The sequence below is a fragment of the Bison bison genome, unplaced genomic scaffold, assembly GCF_000754665.1.
Source record: "Bison bison bison isolate TAMUID 2011002044 unplaced genomic scaffold, Bison_UMD1.0 scf7180017864471, whole genome shotgun sequence".
In the NCBI taxonomy this organism is placed as follows: Eukaryota; Metazoa; Chordata; class Mammalia; order Artiodactyla; family Bovidae; genus Bison; species Bison bison.
The window spans coordinates 18,966,004-18,988,368 of record NW_011495032.1 but is presented as its reverse complement, the minus strand read 5'-3'; the positions used below and the strand labels follow the sequence as shown (position 1 = coordinate 18,988,368).

The following is a 22,365-nucleotide window of genomic DNA, read 5'->3' as shown; positions in this document are numbered from 1 at the left end:
TTGGAGCCAAATGTATTTTGGTATTAACGGCTCATTTGCCTGGTTTGATTTTGCTAAGCCCTTCTTATGTGCACAGCATAGTGCTGGGTACTGGAAGGCACAGAGATAAAGGAGGAAGGACTTTTGCCCTCCAGAATCTCACGACTCAAAATGAACTGAAGTTATAACTGAGGGCTGTGTGAGAAAGTGCAATGCTGGAGGAAGTGCTGGAGTGTGTTGTAAAGGGTACAGTGAGCAACATGCCCATGAGGAAATGGTCCGATGATAAAATATTCTTTGAATATAATCTTGCATGCTCAGTCACTCAGTCATGTCTGACTCTTTGCAACCCCATAGACTATAGCCCACCAGGCTCCTCTGTCCATGAGATTTTTCCAGGCAACGATACTGGAGTGGTTGCCATTTCCTCCTCCAGGTGATCTTCTCAACCCAGGGATTGAACCTATGTCTCCTGTATTACAGGCAGATTCTTTACCACCGAGCCAACAGGGAAGCCAATATAATCTTAATTCTCATTATAAACCACTAAAATTGAATAGAATTTCTTCATTAAAGTGAAGGCAATAAAGAAAGAAATTAGAGGATTACCATAGATTTCTTCTAACTCTGTAAATTTATAAAATAAACTTGAGTAAATATATTAATGTAACTTTCAAAAGTCCTTCTAATCAGAGTCATGTGAATCTTCAACAATATTTCTCAAACTTGTTATGGTTATTTCAGACACTGGGTGGACTCATGGAAATTTTTTAGAATCCACTCTGTTATTTTCCATCCTAAAAGGAAAACAAACATTTCAGATCTACAATAGTGATTTTTAACCATGTGTATTTAGTGAAACAAAATGTGTACAAATATAAAACATGCATGAACTCCATATCCTTACAGCTTATAAGCTATAAAGCCAAAAGAAATATTAAATTAAGTAAAAACAAAAAAAATAACATTTGAATTAATGATATTGCGAGAAGATTTTGTTTGCAGAAGCCAAATCACCAATGTTGAGACCAGTGTCAGTGGAAAGATATATTTGTGCTTTTTGTTTCACTTGTGTTTGACTTCATTCTTTTGATTTTTGTGTCTAATGGTCTATCATATGCATCTGTGGCATTATCTTGGTCATAATTTTTCTTGCGTAACAAATAGCTTACTTTTATCTATGTGATGAGTCAATTCACTTAATAGTATACCCCCAAGTACAATACTGAAGAAAAATATATCATTAAACATATCCTGTGATGATTCTACTGCCATTTTTCTACTTATAAACTATTTAAAAACTTTTGTTCTTAGAAAAAACCATAACGTATGCTTTATTTAGCATATTTTAAGTCCATTTATTTTGTTTTCTCTTTAGCCTGTGGCAATTTACATATATATTACCTTGCCTTATTTCATCATGATCATTTAATTTGCAATTTAATACTACCAAAGAAAAGTTTTGTCTTTTTAAATGGTGAAAGAATTGCATATTAGTAGCAGACAGGTGCAGCTATCATATTTAACATCAAGCCCTGCTCATCAACACTAAAAGTTCACCTCTGATCACTTGGCAACAAGTGTCTTGTAAATGCAAACCTGGGAGTTGAAGTCACTTTGTGATGTCTAGTCATAAATGTCATCCAGCTTGTCCAAAATATGCTTACCTCATATTAGCAGTTTTAATCATCAAAGTGGAAACATAGCATTTTAAAATTCTCCTAGTATTCAAGATCACATCTGTAGATTTCTAGTAGGCAATGATGCCAGTTAAAGAAATGCTGGACTAAAGAATATTGGGCAAATACCTGATAACCAAGGAATAGTTCCCATTTTCCCCCCCATCAGGAAAGATTGGTGATATTTCTGAGGATAACTACACACTTTTTTCTCTTCCTCAGCCTTGATCTTCTTTCTTGGCAGTCAATAAACCAATGCCTTCTTTGTTTTTACCTGAAAGAACTCTATGAAGGAGTTAATAGAAGAGAAGGCCTAAACAGGGCTCAGTTAAATGAATGGAATAACTTAAATATATTCATGTCATGCTGGCATTTCCCATGGACTCTCTCTCTTCCACTGCACCATGAACTCTTTGAGAAAGGGGCAGTATCTTACATCCTATTTGATTCCTGGTGTATGATACCATGCCTAGCACATAGTAGGTACTCAGAAATTGTTTGCTGAATGAATGAATATTGACATGAATTTGGGCGAACTCTGGAAGATGGTGAAGGACAGGGAAGCCTGCTGCTGCAGTCCATGGGGTCGCAGAGTCAGACATGACTTGGCGACTGAACAACAACAACAGTGATATGATGTGTATCAAATAACACGTTCCACTGCCCTGTTCCTGGAAGCATATGACCCATCTCTTGTCATTGTGATAAATTAGCTGGCCCTGTAGAGAACTAGTCTCAGCCTGCCTCTGATATGTTCTTAGTCACTTAGTCGTGTCCAACTCGTTGCAACCCCATGAACTGTAGCCCGCCAGGCTCCTCTGTCCATGGGGATTCTACAGGCAAGTATACTGGAGTGGGTTGCCATTTCTTCCTCCAAGGGACCTTCCCAACCCAGGGATCAAACCCAGGTGTCCCACATTGCAGGTGGATTTTTTACTCTCTGAGCCACCAAGGAAGGCCACACCTCTGTATTTTTTGGCCTAAAGAATCAGGCCAGTTGTCTTCACTGCCTCATAGTTGATATCTGGAAAGTGATGAGAAGTTTCCCAATTGGCATATTTCCTCCATTGTCTTTCCCTTTCTTTCCCTCACCCTGTCATCTTTCTGACTCAGGAAGCTATGATCTCTTCCTTATCCACAGGATATCATAGGCTCCATACAAGCAACAGTCAAGAGCATGCTATCTTTTTCATCACTCACCCCGTTCCGTGTGGTTCCAGTTAAATGAGTAGAAGAGAGAGTTCAGCCTGTTTGTTCTGGTTTTGTTGTTTGCCTAGTCCATTGTGGTGATAGACTAGAGGTAGCTTTTGTTTCTTCAAGATCACAACATATTGTTAGTCACACTTATAAGAGTACTTCTTTGGTCAAGTTCATTTTTTTTCCAAGATAATTTTTTTCTGATTTAGCTTTCTTTAAACCAACTTTTATATCTCTTATCAAAATAGAATTTACCTGATAATGGGCCTTGGTTTCCATCATGTGCTTCAGACATATGATTATAACACGTGAGGGAAAATGTTCTGCTTGGTTTGAGACTTCAGACTGAAATAACCATAAGCAGAGAGGAGAGGCTGACTTTTCTTTTCTTAGTTCCTTTATATATATGCCTACCATTTACCTAAATGTATATCTATATCTGTATTTCCAGTAGCTAGCTGCTATATGGTATATATAATATGGCTGTAATAGTATATACAATTATGTAAAACATAATATTTATACTGGCAATAAAAGGCAGAAAAGTTGAAAATATCAAAGATTAGGTGCTTCATGTACTAGCACATTCTGTAAAATGGATCTAAGCAGAAGCAGCCTAGGACTAAGCTCAGTTTATCATTTCCAGTAAGCTATGTGGTTAAGAGCACACATTAGCGAATTTTTCATCTCAACAGTTGAACCTTGTCTTCACCTCATTACTTTCAAGCCTACGGGTAAATTAGAATTTGAAATTTGGGATTATAAAATCTAATTAGAACTTTATTAAACTGTCAAATAGGAAAACAAGATACTCTATAGAAAATAACTAAATCTAAACAAATATTTATATCAGATATTGATACTTTATTTCATAGTATACAGAAATCAGAATATATCATCATTTAGCACTTAGAGTAAAATTGTGTATTTGTGTTGACTGTATGTTCCTATCAAAAGCAATGCTTTCAGTACCCAGTTTATGTTCTTATTTTTTGTCTTCTTATCGAAATTGATATGGTGTACTTGGAAACGGCATAATGTAAATGAGCGGAAACAACCAAAAAAATTTATATTTAATTTATATTCATATAAAGAATTGAGATTAACAAAACAGTGACTCTGTAAACAAATGAACGCTGGTGTTATCACATGTATCTATAATAAACAATGGTCCAAAATTGTGTTTTGTGTGTGTATATATAAGTATATACACATTTGCACTAGTGTACATATAGTCTGTTTCACCAACTGTAGTAACTGAAGATGTTTTAGGTTTCAGTTATCTGAAAGAGCCACATGCTTTTATACCGAATATATAATTTACAGATAGTACCTACTTCCAAGTAGAAATGTGCTCATCATGCATAATGTAGAGGTATATCCTCAGGAAAACAAATGAATATCCTATTTGGAATAACAAGGAATTAATCTGAATGGTCCAGACTGTTACTTAAAGTCAAGCCCGCAATAAGGCTTTAACTCAAAGCAGAGACTGAATTTTACTGGTTGGTTGGTACTGCTACCTGTAGTAGTATTTGAGTAGCAAAAGATGAGAGCAATAAATTTTTTTTTTATCATTGTTAGAAATGGGTGATGCTGATGCTCATGAGGGTCCTCCTTGAAGACAAGGACCACGTTTTACTTGGATGTGTATTCCTAGGGCACAGTAGCTACCACACAATAGGTACCAAAAAAAATGTGGTGACCATTCTTTTTTTAAAAAATGGTGCCTTAAGTACTGAATTATGTTGCCAACGTTTACTACGCATATTTGAATTCTTTATTTGCTTGAATAGGGAGAAGATCCAATTTATCCGAACTGAAGGGACTCCAGGATTGGTGCGTCTTTCAAGTGATGCTGACCTTGTCATGCTGCTGAGGTATGTAACGCCTTTTCAAAGTGGGAAATCTCCTATCATCAGGCATTCTGAAGCACTTTAGAAAATAATGTACTAGAATTGGCAGCCAGTAAGTGCTTCTTTTATTCTAAAAGACTTGTGGAATACTCATGATGGAGATACAGGATACTGATTTAGTGATAAGTCATTTCAGATTTCATTTCTTATCACTAGAATCAGCTTGATTTTTGTTTTACCCTGCTGGCAGAGGATGCAGTATTAGGAAGGGGAAAGAGACCAATGAGTAGAATGTCCCGCCACAGAATAAGGCAGAAGGTTATACCTCGCTTACCGCGTGAGAGTAAAAGAGAGGTTGTATTTGTATTTTCATCCAAAATTTTTTTCTCAGAATGTCTTTTGTCCCCTTTTGCTGATTTGAAGTTATTTATTTACTTTATGGCTTTGGGAATTTAAGTTTGGGAAATCAGAGAAGAAAGTTGGAATTTGGTCACTGGTACTCACTGCCAACTTGATAGACTTTCATAAAACTGACCAATTATATTTTCTTTTTTAATGGTTAGATGGGCTTTGGTTTTGAACTTTAGGGGAGTTTAGAATGGAAACCTGGCAAGTTTTTAAGAAACTTTTTCAGTTTTGATTATTTTTCAAATGTAGGAGACCAGAGTAAAATAATATTTTGCTTTACCTAGTGGTTGGGACACCCACTATTATAATCTCCATAGAATTAAAGGGAAGTCATACTGGGCCATTATCAAGCAATGTTTTATTTATTCCAAAGTATTACTAGTCTCATTCATATTATTCATGAGAATCTTAACTCTAACCATTTATACTGCATGCTTGATTGCTGCCATATTTGTAAAACTAAAGTCAAAAAGTCATTTTCTTTTACTCTACAGTTGGAACATAACTCAAAGGGATATAACCATTTTTCATGGATATTTTCCTTCATTTTATCCTGAACATGACCTATTTGATGGATAAGGGTCACTTCTCAGGCTAGATGCTAACCCTCAACTGTGGTGTTTAGGCAGTTCTGAAAGCAGGATGTGGCATGCTAGATATTCATGAAGATTCTTGGTCAATAATGTGGAATACGATGTTTCTACCATAGTTGGGTTGTTGATAAAATAGCAAGTTTTATTACAAAATTCTGGCTGGGATAGGACTCTTTTGATTCCTTATAGAAGTCCGTGGTTTTTTATTTAAAGAATTCTACTGTTGGAATTAGTAAAAACAAAAATGATTACAAAACAGAAATCACAATTATTGTATACCTTGTTTTGGTTAAGTAACCTTTAATGATATAGCCCTAAATATTTTGAGTTACAATATAGTTTATAATATTTGTATGTTGGTAAGCACTATAATTTGCATGAGTTTCTATGTGTTATGTGCTTGAATTTTAAAATATTTGAAAAGTGATTTGTATATAGAGAAAGACTACATTTTTCACCTTTAGGAAAATAGACATGTTTTCTGAAGCCTTTGGAGAAACATGAGAAATTTACTTATATATTATTAGCTTTATAATTATTACATACACGTGATAAATGATATTTAATTCTAGACTTTTACTTCATTTGGATTAGCAAATAAATGGTTTTACACTGTAACAATATATTACATGTGCATGCTTAATAAATAATATTTAATGATTATTGAAACATTTTGGGATATTCTCATTTCTTTATTTTTTATTTTGCTTTGGAGTTTGAATCATTTCTATCAGTTACTATAAACTCAGGCAGTGGATTTGTTTGTTACATAGATGGAATCTCTATGTCTGTTTTTATACTTTGTTTGTTTTTTCTTTCCATTTAAAAATATTTTCTTGGGTGAACTTTGTAGAACATGAATTATTTTTTAATAAAAATATTTTTATTAATGTATAATTGATTTGTGTGTGTGCATGCTGAGTTGCTTCAGTTGTGTCCTACTCTTTGTGACCCTATGGACTATAGCCCTCCAGGTTCCTATGTCCATGGGATTCTCCAGACAAGAATACTGGAGTGGGTTGCCATGCCCTTCTCCAGGGCATCTTTCCAACCCAGGGATCGAAACCATGTCTCCTGCAACTCCTGCATTGCAGGCATATTCTTTACCACTGAGCCACTGCTAATGCTAAGTCACTTCAGTCGTGTCCGACTCTGTGTGACCTCATAGACAGCAGCCCACTGGGCTCCCCCGTCCCTGGGATTCTCCAGGCAAGAACACTGGAGTGGGTTGCCATTTCCTTCTCTAATGCATGAAAGTGAAAAGTGAAAGTGAAGTCACTCAGTCGTGTCCGACTCTTAGCGACCCCATGGATTGCAGCCTATCAGGCTCCTCCGTCCATGGGATTTTCCAAGCAAGACTACTGGAGGGGGGTGCCATTGTCTTCTCCGACTGAGCCACTAGGGAAGCCCATAATTGATTTTTACAAAACTATATTAGTTTTAGTTGTACAATGTAATGATTCAATGTTTTCATTTATTGTATTCCATTTTAAATTATTATAAAAATATTGGCCAGATTTTCTGTGCTGTACTTTATATCCTTGTATCGGATTTATTTTTTAACCTATATACATTGTCTGTTTCTTAAAAAAGAAAGTCATTCCTGATACAAATGGACTTGAATATAAGCAAGCTGCAATATAGAGATGATACAGCTCCAGGAAATTATTCATTTCAAAATAAACCCATGTAAAGTTGTTTTCCAATATAGCTATTATAAACTTAAGACTTGTAAAATAACTTTTCTATATTTGTTATTGGTTATTCTATTTTGGCATTAGTGGTAAAGAACCTGCCTGCCAGTGCAGACGACATAAGCAACATGGGTTTGATCCCTGCATCCGGAAGATCCCCTGGAGGAGGAAATGGCAACTCACTCCAGTTCTTGCCTGGAGAATCTCATGGACAGAGGAGCCTGGTGGGCTACAGTCCATGGGGTCATAAAAGAGTCAAACATGACTGAAGCACCTTAGCACGCATTCTATTTCTATTCTGTTAAATTATAAAAAATGTGCAGAGCTTATATAAGAAATGATTGATAAATTTGGCTACATTGGAATTGTTAATTTATGTAATGAAAGCCATCACACATAAAGACATAAAGAAAGGCAATAAACTAGAAGACTATGTTCACATGATATAAAACAAAGATATCATGAATACAGAAAGCATGCTTTTAAATCAATTTGAAAGAAAATAACCCCAAAGAAAAATGAATAAAGGATATAAAAAGGCATTTCAAAAGAATCAAAGCATGAATAGCCAATAAACTCATGGAAAGATGATAGTAATCATAAAATGCAATTTCAAATAACGAGACACTATTTCATGTTATTCAATTGAAAAAATAAAAAAGTCTGATAACACCAAGTGAGAAATGGGAACTCCATATTGTCTGTATTTGGTGGTATTGCAGTTCTACAACCTCTTCAAAGAACAATTTGACAGTATCTTGTACGGATAGAAAACCTACACGAATGACTGAGCACGCTCTGCTTTTAGATATATACCATAAGTGTACGTGGAGAAGGAAATGGCAACCCACTCCAGTACTCTTGCCTGGAAAATTCCATGGACAGAGGAGCCTGTAGGCTACAATCCATAGGGTCGCAAAGAGTCAGACACGGCTGAGCAGCTTCACTTCACGTCATATGTATACTAAGAAACTCTATTATGTGTATACAAGGTGATACATACAGTATAATCATTGCACCATTATTGATAAAAACACACAGTTGGGGGAAAAGTCAGCATTTGTCAAGGAAGTTATGGATAAATACACGGATATATTCATAGATAGGGCTTCCCTGGTGGCGCAGCAGTAAAGAATCCTCCTGCTATGCAGGAGCCACAGGAGATGGGGGTTTGATCCCAGAGTCAGGAAGATCCCCTGGAGGAGGACACAGCAACCCACTCCAGTATTCTTTCCTGAAGAACCCCATGGACAGATAAGCTTGGTGGGCTACTGTCCATAGCGTCGCAAAGAGTCGAATATGACAGAAGGGACTGAACACACGTGCACAAACATTCATAGAATGGACTGTATGTTACATGGCAGGTAAAAGTAGTAAAGTAGACCCCTTATATAGCAACACAGATGGATATCAGAAATATATTGTTGAGTAAAATAGTTTAAGAATGTAATACACTTATAAATCATTTATATAATTTCTAGCAACACATAAGGCAAAACTGTATATTTTTCCTGTATACATATGTTGAAAATTTAAAATTCTGGAAGGATATGTTAAAATCATGATAGAGGAGCTCAAAAGGGACTTCCTATACAATATGCACATATACAGATGTATAGATACAGCTATATATAGGTATATTCACCTCTGTAAGTATGTATATATGTTTGAAGCAAAAGATAATAGTGTAAATATGTATTAATCCTGGATGATATGTATTGAGTGTTTTTATATTGCTCTCTGTCTCTGTGTTAAATTTTTCAAGTAGAAAATTTTCTCTCTTGGTATGAAAGTTTTCCACATATTGGTTGTATTTAAAGGAAATGATACGTGTCATGGAGCAAAGGGACACAGATATAGATGTCCAAGGAGAGGGTGCTAATTGCTACTCTTAATTTTGCTGTGAGTTTCTAAACCTTTGTGGTATCAACTGTTTTATGTGGCATTTTTCCTTAGCAATCAACTTTAAATTCACATTATTCTAATGGTTATTGATTTATTGAGAAAGAGAATTGATTGTTTTGGGGCTTAATTTGGTATTACAAATACAGTTACTTGTTGCTTCTGGTTCTAAATCTTTTGACTTTATAGTTTAAAAGTGGATAGATGGCTTAACAATATGGTATCTAAAAATGCTTTTACTATAGTGGTTTAGCAGACATGTGCAGATGAATGAGGACCAGAAAAGAACTATCAAGATGTTATTGTATTGTTATTAATATAGCCCAGAGTTTCAGCCTTCAAATTACTGACATTTCAGACTGGATATGCCTTTGTTGCAGGGCACTCTTCTGTGCATTGTAAGATGTTTATCAGCATTCTGACCCCCCTCATTAGATGCCAAAAGTACTCCCTTCTCAGTTATCAGAACCAAAAATGTCCTCAGACATTGTCCAATGTCCTCAGAGAGTACAGGGGAGGGCAGAATTGCCTCAGTTGATAGCAAAAGAGACACTGATGTATAGAACAGTCTTATGGACTCTGTGGGAGAGGGAGAGGGTGGGAAGATTTGGGAGAATGACATTGAAACATGTAAAATATCATGTAAGAAACGAGTTGCCAGTCCAGGTTCGATGCACGATACTGGATGCTTGGGGCTAGTGCACTGGGACGACCCAGAGGGATGGTATGGGGAGGGAGGAGGGAGGAGGGTTCAGGATGGGGAACACATGTATACCTGTGGCGGATTCATTTTGATATTTGGCAAAACTAATACAATTATGTAAAGTTTAAAAATAAAAAAAAAAAAAAAAGAAAGCCATTTCTATAATCCTCAGGAGTTCTTTCCTTAAATCTCTGAAGACTAAACTGCTGCCACCTTTTCTCAACGTTTTCTGAAAACAAATTTAACAGATTTCTAGATTTGACTAATTTTAAAAAAAAGCCACTTCTACCTCTTAATTAAAAAGCACAAGTACTCTTACTTAGGTTGTTGATTCTATTTTGTCAAGTGTTTGTATATTTGACAATCAACAGTATGTTTCTTTATTATAGCAGTTAATTCAAAGTCTAGGATTTCAAGATCTCAGATTCCTGATTACTATCTTTTAGGAGAGTATTTAGAAATAGAAACTGCACTATGGAGCAGAAAGAAGACACTCGATTGAATAAATCAAAATCCTCACATTTGAAAAATATTATAAAGTCAGAGTAAATAAGAAAGCTAATTATTTAGCAGTTGTAATTATTTTAAAGGTGTTTTGTTATATTTTGCTTTTAATTCTCCAATGAAATGCTGAGTTCTTTGAAGGCCAAGATCCTGTTCTATATGTCTTGGAATGAAAATAGAGAACATACTTTGTGTATTAATTATGGGTCCTCAATAAACACCATCTCTTGTGTTTGAATCTTATTCTCAAGTGTAAAAATCAAAAATCCAGTCTATTTGCAAATGAATACACAAACTGAAACTCACTATTTAAATGACACAATAGAAATTATGTTGTCCAAAGCTGGTGGGAAAACAGGTAAATAACTGCAGGTTTCACAAAAGCTGCAAACAGCCAGCGTTTTGTCCCAAGGATTACCCACAGGAGAAAGGGGACGGATGCTTTCTTTGGGATGTGAACTGGACCTCAGATGGAATGAGCCAAAGGGAGAAATCAGCTTACTCATTGTGGAAACAAAGCGTTTACCTGTATCTTTGGCTAAAGTATGCATTTTGTTTCTTGTCTTTCCCCAGTTTATTTGAAGAAGAGATAATGTCATATGTGCCTCCACATGCCTTACTCCATCCCAGCTACTGTCAGTCCCCACGTGGCTCCCCTGTGTCCTCTCCCCAGAACTCACCAGGTGAGTCCACCTGCTGTGTGCAGTGAATTCTCTAAGGAATGAGCCCTGAAGTCAAATGTTCTGTCCTCCTAAAGGACAGTAAGGGAACACTTTGGGTACATCTGTAGTGTTAGCACAGGTTTCTGTGGCACTTCCTGTCTCTTAAAATGGCTTGTTTCTATGGGGAAACATTTTGACAGGAAGATAATGACATTCCAAAATAGGAGGATAAATATTAACAGTATGAAATACACTGATACAGAACTTACTTTTCATTATGTCATGTGGTGTCTACTATGTCTTAGAAAATATTAAAGCACAAAATACTATGTTAGCTTTTTGGATTTAAAAAATTCTAGTTAGGAGATTGATTCAGCGAATAATAAAAAGAAATCTCCAGTTTCAGAGATAATTTTTTCCCTTCAGTAGTCACTAATTGCATTAGGTAGGAAGACCAGAGATTCAGGGACAGGTAGAACATGTTGATAAATGAAATAAACTAAAAATTTTAAGTTTAAATTCTTTTTGAAAGAGGTGTGATGTAAACAGAAGAATGAATGAATGAACGAATAAAAAGTAAGTAATGCAGCTTAGTAAATGAGTATTTTTTTAAGGAAAGTAGTCATGACGTTGACGAAACATCAGCTATCTTTATCCTTATTATAAGCTATATGTTGTTCACACCATAGCAGCTATCAGAATTTAAAACTATTTTAATGGAAATCCAAACTCTGTGTCACTAAAAGTTGCTTTGTGTTCTTTGACATATAACTTTTGTTTTCATATACTGGTATCATAATGAAGCTACAGACTAACTGAATACCACAAACAGGAAAAGGTCTATTAATTTGTTCATGTAACAGAGATTTAATGAGCATCCAGCTATGATCCAAGCACTGAATTAGACCCTGGTGCTACAAAGATGAATAGTACCGTCTCTGCCTTTGAAAATTCATGGTGGAGCAGTGAGTCAACAAGTGACGGAAAGCTCTGTGGTTAGTCCTGTAATGAAGAGATGTATTGGGAACACAGATGTGGGAATGACTCTTCTTTCAAGGTGTGGGGGTGGGGAGTTTAGGGAAAGGTGACTACAACAGGTGTGAAGGGAAGCCTTGAAGAATGATGAATAGGGTTTTACCAGGTGGTCCAGAAGAACGAGGACATTGTGAGTAAAGAAGTAGCAGGGCTAAACCACGGAAGGATAAAGCAGTTTAGGACAAATTAATACCTTCAAGTGAAGGCAAGTTCTCAGAGCTCAGGTTGGGAAAAGAGGCTAGAGTTGGTTGGTTACTAAAGCCTCACTTGGTACTCCATGTAGAGCCACTGAAAATTTACAAACAGAAGAGTAGAACTTGCTTTACAAAGTTCAGTTTGGTGGCCATGTGCAGAATGTATTAGAATATGAGAGACTAGAGTTAGAGAAACCATCTGGGAAGCTGTTGCATTAATTCAGGAGACACGATAAAGGGATGGACTATAGGGCTTCCCAGGTGGCACTAGGTTCTTTACCAGAACCTGCCTGTGAATGCAGGAGATGTAAGAGAAGTGGGTTTGATCCCTAGGTCAGGAAGATCCCCTGGAGGAGGGCATGGCAACCCACTCCAGTATCCTTTCCCCTGGAGAATCCCGTGGACAGAGGAGCCTGATGGGCTACAGTCCATAGGATCGCAAAGAGTTGGACATGACTGAAGCGACTTAGCATGCAATGATGATGGAGAAAAGGAAGTTAATTCAATGACTATATTGGATCTACGTAGATTCTAGAACTTTGAGTCTAGGCGGGGATGAGTGAAGGCAGATTCTGAGGTCCTCACCACATGGACTGCCTGGCAGATGGTAATGCCATTTAGCAAGAAAGGGGAAAGGTTAAACTGAAGAGGGGAGGGGATTAAAGGAAACTGATTTGGGACACGTTTTATTGAGGAATCTTTGGACCACCCAACTGGAGATGCCCAGAGACAGCTGGAGAAACAGTCTTGAAGCTCAGGAGAGGTTAGCAGTTAGGAACACAGGTTTGCTGGTGGCAGGTGAAGCCCACAGGGTAGATTATAGGAACTAGGGAGGACAGGTCAGTGGAAAACAAGAGAAAATAAAGGATGATGACATGAGCAGCTCCAGTATTCAAGAAGGGGTTGAGGATGCAAGTGAGAGAGTCAGTGGATTTTGGAAGAGAATTAGGAACATCTTTTCAGGGAAGCCAGGTTTCGAGGAGGAAGGACCGGCTTCCAGGGCCAGGTGCTCAGAGGAGTCAAGAAGGATGAGGCCTGAGAAGAGTCTATTAGATTTGAAGATCATGAAGTTTTATATAACATTTCCCAGAGCAGTTGCCATGAACTAATAGGTCATAAACTGGAATGTTACCAGTTACAGGATGATAGGAGATGTGAAGTAGAAAAAGGGTGTAAAAAATACTCTTTTCATGAAACATGGAAGTGAGAATAAAGCAAAATAAGGCAATGCTTAGAAGGAGAAGAATTAAGGAAAGGATTTTAGGATGTGGAAGTGTTTGTGTATGTGTTAAGGTCAGATCGTGTGGGTGGGAGGAAAGTGGTTTGTTGAATGGGGTGAAGAAGCAGCATTCAGCAAGCACAGGCCTGTGGGAAGTCAGGACACTGGAGACAAAAGCACAGGCCAACTTTAGAACAAAGTAGGGACCCTGTTTTGATGATACAGGATGGGAAAAAAGTATGTGACTCTAGGGGGTAGTTAAAGGAGTAGGAGAAAGATTAATGGAATTCATTACTGGCCTTGGTCATTTACCAACTGTGTGTGACTTTGGGCAATTTACTGTCTTTCCTGAATTTGAATTTCTTTTTCTTTAATATGGAAATAATAACAATCACCTCCCATAGTTATCTGGAGAAGAACACCTTGCCTGGTACCTAGAATATGACAAGCATCCAATAAATGTTAGTTTATCCCTTTTTCTTTCTTTCTGGAAATTGAGAAGTATAATTTGTCAGTATTTGAACCACCAATAATGGTCTGTATGAATCTACTTAGTCCTGATTTACTGAACTAGCTGCCTAGAGTTTTCATCATTCTGACTGGTCTTAATCTTAGCTGTAACCTATAGGGGTTTAAATGGGTTGTCCCTTCACTTCATGCTTTATGGTTAAATTAATGAAGCTCTTTGGAGTACTGCTCATTCCAGTCAAAGCTCTCCTTTCCAGACCTTTACTGTGGCCCCATCCTCCCAGAGAAAAAGGTAGATCTCCAGATTCTGTCCCTTCTGGGCCTACAAAGGCATATTCTCTCAATGACGAGTTTGACATTCTTGAGACTCTATGAACATTCTAAATAGTGACTAAGTTTCTTCTTTTTATGTAGCATCACAAATGTACATGAGTAATTCATGGTGGCAATAAATGCATTCTGGAAGCAGATTGAGAGTTATATGATTTCCAAAGATATCTAAATTGCTTGCAGTGTTTGTGGTGGTTTTAATTTTCAGGAAGAATCATCTCCATATTTTTGGCCTACTCTCTTTCAGTGGGCTTTATTTGATCTTGAAGTTGGGATGTACTGCCTGATATCAACGGAAGTAACTATAACTAATTCCACATGATACAAAGGCAGGACTAGCCTCATTTACCCTGTGGAAGAATCTCTGTTTCTTTGAGTAAAATAGCCTCTTCTTCTACCAATACTCCTGAAGTTCTTATGAAAACATTTCAAACGGATTTTTGAAAGTTGTCTTATACTCTTTCTTATGACTAGAATTTCATCCCTTTTAGTGGTGTGAGAAATAATATTGTGAAAATTATGACAGTCATAAATTTTAATGATCTTTCGGAATGCCTAGGAACCTGCTAAACTTTCCACACTTTTCCTCATTCCAAGCACATTTGCATGTCTTTTCAAGTGCAGGGGAGAGAAGGGCTTTGGAAATTTTGACTCACTGCTTTTTGCAGCTGTTATAGTCCTCACCTAAAGTTGTCAAAATTTTGGAATGTGAAGGTTTGTTTTTCTAGGTCCATTATAGTGCCAGTCCTGACCTTAGTTATGCCAGAAGGAAAAGACCTTTCCACTTACCGTATGGTTTATTATTCCAAATATAGGACCCAGAAGTTTATTTCAGGACTTTTTGTAGCTACACATTTCTAGGAATTTAAATGCAAGAACACCTCATTTATCTGATATTGTTGGAGATGAGCTCACTTATGTGAATTTTCCACGTGACCAAAGCTATAATGTTGAACATCAGAGAATTTGTTTAACCTATCGTTTGCTGAGACTTTTTAATCAATACATTATATCTCTCCCTGCTTCCCTATCCTCAGTGCCTTGAGGCTGTTTCATATTTGAGGGCATCTTCAGACAGAGCTGTTATTACTTGACTGGAACTGGAACCTCTGGAAGCCAGTAGAGAACCAGGTCATGCTCAAGGGAAGTAACCAGACCAAAGAGCACTGAAGAGCCATGTGGGTCTCTCCTGAAGACTGTCTTGAGGGCAGTTATTTCTCCCAACACACAGTGCAACTCCTTAAGGACCCTCTTTTCCCCTTTCCCTCCAAAGTCTCATCATCCCAGCTTTTGCTTGTCTTGTCAGCTCTTTTCACGAAAATCCATCCTTCTCTTCCCTTCTCTCCCCCTCCTCCCTCCCTTTCTCCCTGACTTCCTCTTTTCCTGTTTCTCTCTGTCTCTCTCTCCCCCTTCTCCCTCCTTCCCTCTTGCCTTCCTCCCACCTTTCCTTCGCCCTCTCCCTTCCCTCCTTTCCCTCACAGTCTCTGAAGTAGCTTTATACTTGTTTTTAGAAAAGTAGTTTTATCCTTGCTTTGGTTTTAGTATCCTAGCTTTCTACTTGGAGAAGGAAATGGCAACCCACTCCAGTGTTCTTGCCTGGAGAATCCCAGGGACGGGGGAGCCTGGTGGGCTGCCGTCTATGGGTCGCACAGAGTCGGACACGACTGAAGCGACGTAGCAGCAGCGCAGCAGCTTTCTGCTTGTTTTAGCTGTATATTTGTGGGGCTCTTTGCTCAGCCCCACAAAGATGATCTAGGAACCAAACAATACAAATGAAGGAAGCTCTTCATTAGTGGGTGGGGATGGGGGCGCGGCGGGTAAGATTCCAAAGACTGAAGGAGAACCAAATACTACTGTCTCTGTCACAATATGCAGGTGTTTTTATTTTTGTGTTTCTGTTGTTACTCTTCCTTGTTTCCCACTCTTGGTGTTCTCAGAGGATGCCGGTCCCTGGCATGCCCTCCAGCCTTGCTTTTTTAATAAACTGCTTTTAATTTGCCAACATTTGAAAAATCAGATATCAGATTGTTTAAAAAAAAAACAAAAACAAATGGTATGTAAGTAGAATCATCAACAAGGTCAAAACAGTGACATGAGGGCCTTTCATTACTCTTAGAGAATAAAGTAAAAATGCTAGGACTTCCTTGCTTGTGCTCTGTACCAGCTACTTTTGAGTTTTTTGTTGATTCCATTGTTGATCTATGTTCCAGAAGATAGTTTTCCAGAAATTATTTTAGTGCTTGATAGTTTATTCTCATTCATTAACAGGGAATTATATAAAAGAAAATCATAGCATTTATTGTTTATAGAAAGTGAACAGAAAAGAAATGCTCTTCTGAGGCATCCCAGTTAAGAGCCTGGAACCTTGCTGAACTGGGCTGAGCTTCACCCTTCCACCACAGACCAAGAGCCAGTCATCGGAGCATTCTGGGTTCTGGGTGTCACACCCAGCATCAAAGAAGACCCAGAATTCTTAGAAGTTTGATGCCAAGATTTTTCTTAGTATTACCTAGAAAAGAAATCCTCTGTCTGGTAGAATTCTTTAAGTTTGTATAGGATTGTGCAGTTTTGTAAGAGTCTGTGGGAGTAATGTTAACAGCATTATATGGGAGTGCTTTAGAACTGCTTAGCAATGTTTTTTTTTCAAGTCTTACATCTGTTACTGAATTTTTTCCTGCAAATAATTAACATAATACTGACTCTTCATAAAATCAGCCTTTTATTTGATCACTTCTTGTATGCAGTGTTGACTTTTTGTATCTGACTTCCTTTTTTAAGACCATGAAGACTATGACATGACTCTCTCTAAGTGAATCATATCCTAGAACTTCACTTGCAGTTATGATTCTTATTCAGTTGTGTGAGCTCACTCTCCAAGATTTTTTTTTATTTCCAAAGAGGAAGTAATATTGTTTCTGCCATGGATTTTCTTGGCAGTTGCACCTGACTTGCATTAAGAATTTGACAAGGGCCAGCAGCATAATTTACTGTAATTTTTAAACCATGATGTAATGTGTAAATTATTTTTTTCATAATAGAACTATTAGCAAAAGAATATTTGCGTTTAACAGTTTCTGTCTCCAGAGTTTCCGTAATTGAATTCCTTTACCTAGAGCTTAAATGGAGTTAGAGCTAATTTTTATTAAGTGTCTGTGTTGATATTGATGGAATGCATTATGGCATTTCCCACATCCTTTTAAGCATCTCAAATTATATGGCAGTAGAATATGTGCTGTTTTTAAAAAGTAATCAGCTCTTAAAGAATTGTGTTTCTTTTGTGTCTGAAAAGATTTTCAGTCTTTTGTTCCTCTTTTTCCTCTTCCCTATCAATGTCTGTGCTCTTGAAAGCTGATTCATCATGGCTGCTTTCTGAGCTGTCTGGGTTTTCTAGTCTGCAGTTACTCAGACTGCAGCTATTATAGCTTTATTCTGCCACTCTGACTGGAGTTGTGCTGCAGGGCTCTGTCCCTCAGCTATCCAAGAGAGGAGACTAGAGTTCATGCAGATCGTGTTCCTTCATGTTGCAGACGATGTATTACAAACCCATAGGAAGCACCCCCACTTTGTCCCTGGATGGTGCCCAGGGATTTCATTGGTTAGTTTTGACCTTCTTGTGGGAAATAATGGTTCTCAGCCTTGGCTGCATGTTGGAATCATCTGGAGACCTGCATGACACACGTATGTCTATGTCTTATCCCCACCGATTCTCATGTAGTGTGTCCTGGTTGTGGCCTGAACATTGGATTTTTGCATCCTCAGTGATTCTGATATACCTTCAAGATTGAGAACTACTGCCTAGGAGCCTTCTGTATCCCAGGCCTTTTAAGGTCAAGTTTATTTGTTTCCTTTATGGCATAGCTTTTTGGGTAAGATTCATAATTATGCCAACAGAACTCTGCACATATTACTAATCAATAGATGATTTTATTAAATTCCATTCCCCAAATCCCACTGCATTTCCCCATGTGTTTGGTATTCACCTCTATGCAGATAATCGCAGCAACATTTACATGGGGCTGCTGATGTAGCAGGCACTGCATGAAGTGAGGTACCACACAGACACTGACTCATTTACTCCCCAAGTGTGGCCTGGATCTCACACTGAAACTCCAGTACTCTATTTTCAAGTGCTGATAGGGTATATCCACCTGAACAGCTGTCATCTCCAGCTTAGTATGTATAAAGCCTCACATGCCCCCAGTCCTCCAGCGTCAGTCAGAAGGGGCTCAGATCCTAAATCTGCCATTCACTGGCATATGCCTTCAGCTTCCTTAGTTACAAAGTGGTGGTGACGGTAGTATTAACAATGCCTGCTTCTTAGACTTGTGAGAATTTCCCAAGATCCGCTTTGTGAAGTGAATGGTCCCTATTGCATAGCAGACACAACAAATGGCAACTCCTGTTACTGTTTAAAAGGTTTTATATTACCACGTGAGCTTCCTATTTCTCTTCCTTACTTATCTATGGTTACCAGTTCTTATTTCACATTGTAAAAGCCCCACTGAGTCACCACAGTCCAGGCTAGTCCTCATCCCCTCAGGCTTCTGTTTCGGCAACTACTCCTAACTGAATCTCCTCCCTCGTCTTTCCTCCTTCCCGTCCTTAATCTACTCAACACACTTTGAAAATCATTTCTGAAAGAAAGCATCGCTCGTTTGTTATTTCCTTGCTCAAGAACCTATAAAGGGTTCCCCCTGCTTGCTGCATCATGCTCAGACTTCTTGGCTAGGTTTTTAAAAAAAGTCTTCTCATAATTTTGTATCAAACTTCTGACCGATGTAATATTCTACTTTCCAGCATTCCCCATCTGCTCTAGGTTAGTGGGGTCTCCACACTGTCTTCTGAACATGCAGGCAATGCTTATTCCAGCTCTTGTTGCCCTGCCTCAGTATAGACTATGGGTTCTCCCATGTTTATAAAGCCTGGTTCCAATAACATTTTGATCTCTGTTTATCCTCACTTACTATTACTTTTCTGTAACACTGGTCTCAAATGCATTGTCACTGAAAGGCTGGGGCACAGTGGGGAGCACAGGCTTTACCTCACGGGGTGACTGTCCTCCTAGGGAAATGCAAGCCAGTTGTTACAAAAGTCCCTAGATAATTTTCAGGAGAAATCAGATTTTTTTTTTAACTTAAAATCTAAATTTTAAATGTTGACAGTTAATTTAAAAACATTACATGGCAAACAGAATAGATCAATAGGGCCAGGTACAGCTCGGCCATACCCAAGCTATAGTTTTATTTTTTGTTTTTACTTTTTATTAATATTTTAAAAAATAAATAGTTTTATTTTTTTATTTTTATAGTTTTATTTTTTAGTTTTAGTTTTATAGGGCTGGGCTATAGTTTTATTCCTTCTGCTTTATAGGAGTTTGTATACCATCTAGTTTAGGACTTAACCATTCTCTAGTTGTTTGATATGTACTATTTCTGTCTTCCCAACCAAGATATCCACTCCAGCAACCTGACCTTGTTCATTTTGAGCATCTGTTGCTGAACAGTATTAGCAAAAAATAATCATCACTTAGTTGATTCATGCATAAGGATATATGTAAGGAGCTTACATGGTGTGTAATGTAAGACACATCACAAGTTTTGTTTTCTTGTGTCTTTTATTGTGTTGTGAAATTTAGCGGAAATACCCCATATTTTTGTCATGGTGGCTGATTCCCATATTCATCATCAATTTTGTATCCCAGCTTGTCAGTTAGTCACAGTGTAACAGAGAATCAGATTTTTTTATGGAAAGGGGAACAAACGATGTTGCTTTTATATTTATTAATTATGCTTGCTGTGGAATGACATGTAAAACATCTTTAGATAATCTGTAGGTAATCACAGTACTTGGCACATATTAAGAACACAACAAATCATAGTATTATTTACACAACCAGGAGACGTGGGCTTTCTGCAGTTATGGCTGAATTTTGTTTCAGATCAGTATTATTCTACCCTGTAGTATGAAATGTATGTAATTGTGTATCTACAGTATTTCTTAGTTACATTATAGTACATATCAAAAATAAGTTTTTGAAGGTTTTTCGTCAAGTATGGAAACTCACTGTTCTTGCTTTGTGTACCACGTACTTTCACATCGTAACTTCCTGTCTAACTGCCACGATACCATCTCACCATTAGATATGAGTAACTCTGTTTGACTCATATTAGTTTGGGCTGAAAAGAGGAATGTACTTGAGTAACACATAGGCACCATTAATTCTATTACAGAATTGCTATTCTCAACCAAAAGGCCCCAGGGAAGGCATCTAAGACATCTTAAGATCCTGGTTAAGCCCTGTGATGTCCTTCGACTTGGAGAGGTGAAAGTGCAGGAACCCGAAAGTGTAGCCTCCTTTTACTTGTTAACTGTGGTCTCAACCCCATGGTAATATTTTTTTCATGGTGATGTGATGAAATCAAATCCACTCCCTTGTCTCTTTGTGGTTTGTTGTAGGTACTCAGCGTGCCAATGCCCGCGCTCCAGCCCCTTACAAGCGAGACTTTGAAGCCAAACTAAGGAACTTTTACAGGAAGTTAGAGACTAAAGGATATGGACAAGGCCCAGGGAAATTAAAGTAAGTCAAAATGATACAAACCCCAGGATTGGTAGATGGTAATAGGATGCAATGCTTTGGGGATTATAGGAAATAGAGTGTGGTTTGGGATAACCAGGGTTTGTTTAGTTGACATAATTATTTTGATCTGTATAAATCACAGTATCACCTAAAACATAGTTGTTGAATTAAGCACAATTAAACTTAAGGTTTTAAAGCAGACAGGAAAGTGACAATCATGTTTCATGTAAAAATACAAGCAAAATTAACAGCTGATTTATTTTGTTCTCTTGAAAAGTACCTCTTTGTTGACTGTTCACATATTCACTAGATATAAGGCTGTCACAGAGTCCTGTGTTGCACATCACTGCCTGGCTGATTGGAGTATAGTACCACCACTGCTTAGCTCTGTTTCCTTCCGTGAAATATGCTTCATTTGTCCAACAGAATATGGCATGAATGTTGTTTCTGCCTGTCTTTATCTACCTCCCTTTAAATGGGGAAATTGAAAGATTGTCAAGTTGTTTGGCCCAGAATAATGTGAATATCCCACTTACCCATACTCCCTTCAGCCCCACCCCCACCCCATCTCATGTCTCCACTAAAGATCACTATGCCACTTGAGAGAGGACAGAAGAGGGGGTCTGACTGTGGCACCACCATGACCTGGGCGTGCCGGAAAAAATGCCCAGCCCAACAGCTGCACAGCTCACTGCCCTCCTGCAGGGCTTGCTCCACTGAACTTGCGGGTTCCCCTTTCATCGCCTTCAAAAAACATCATACACACTGAGGAAACCAGAAGGGAAAGAGACACGTGTACCCCAATGTTCATCGCAGCACTGTTTATAATAGCCAGGACATGGAAGCAACCTAGATGTCCATCAGCAGATGAATGGATAAGAAAGCTGTGGTACATATACACAATGGAGTATTACTCAGCCGTTAAAAAGAATACATTTGAATCAGTTCTAATGAGGTGGATGAAACTGGAGCCTATTATACAGAGTGAAGTAAGCCAGAAGGAAAAACACCAATACAGTATACTAACGCATATATATGGAATTTAGAAAGATGGTAACAATAACCCTGTGTATGAGACAGCAAAAGAGACAGTGATGTATAGAACAGTCTTATGGACTCTGTGGGAGAGGAAGAGGGTGGGAAGATTTGGGAGAATGACATTGAAACATGTAAAATATCATGTAAGAAACGAGTTGCCAGTCCAGGTTCGATGCATGACACTGGATGCTTGGGGCTAGTGCACTGGGACGACCCAGAGGGATGGTATGGGGAGGGAGGAGGGTTCAGGATGGGGAACACATGTATACCTGTGGCGGATTCAGTTTGATATTTGGCAAAACTAATACAATTATGTAAAGTTTAAAA

General features: G+C 38.0%; 1 protein-coding gene across 5 annotated transcripts in view; it reads left to right on the top strand.

Annotated features, from left to right (window-relative positions):
* Positions 1–22,365, top strand: part of HECW2 (HECT, C2 and WW domain containing E3 ubiquitin protein ligase 2) — a 435,976-nt gene that overhangs the window by 370,775 nt on the left and 42,836 nt on the right. For all 5 annotated transcript variants that reach the window (XM_010860869.1, XM_010860871.1, XM_010860870.1 and 2 more), the window contains 3 exons: positions 4,652–4,735; positions 11,089–11,198; positions 20,880–21,000. In XM_010860869.1, coding sequence (XP_010859171.1) covers positions 4,652–4,735; positions 11,089–11,198; positions 20,880–21,000 — 315 coding nt within the window. The remainder of the gene's footprint in view (positions 1–4,651; positions 4,736–11,088; positions 11,199–20,879; positions 21,001–22,365) is intronic.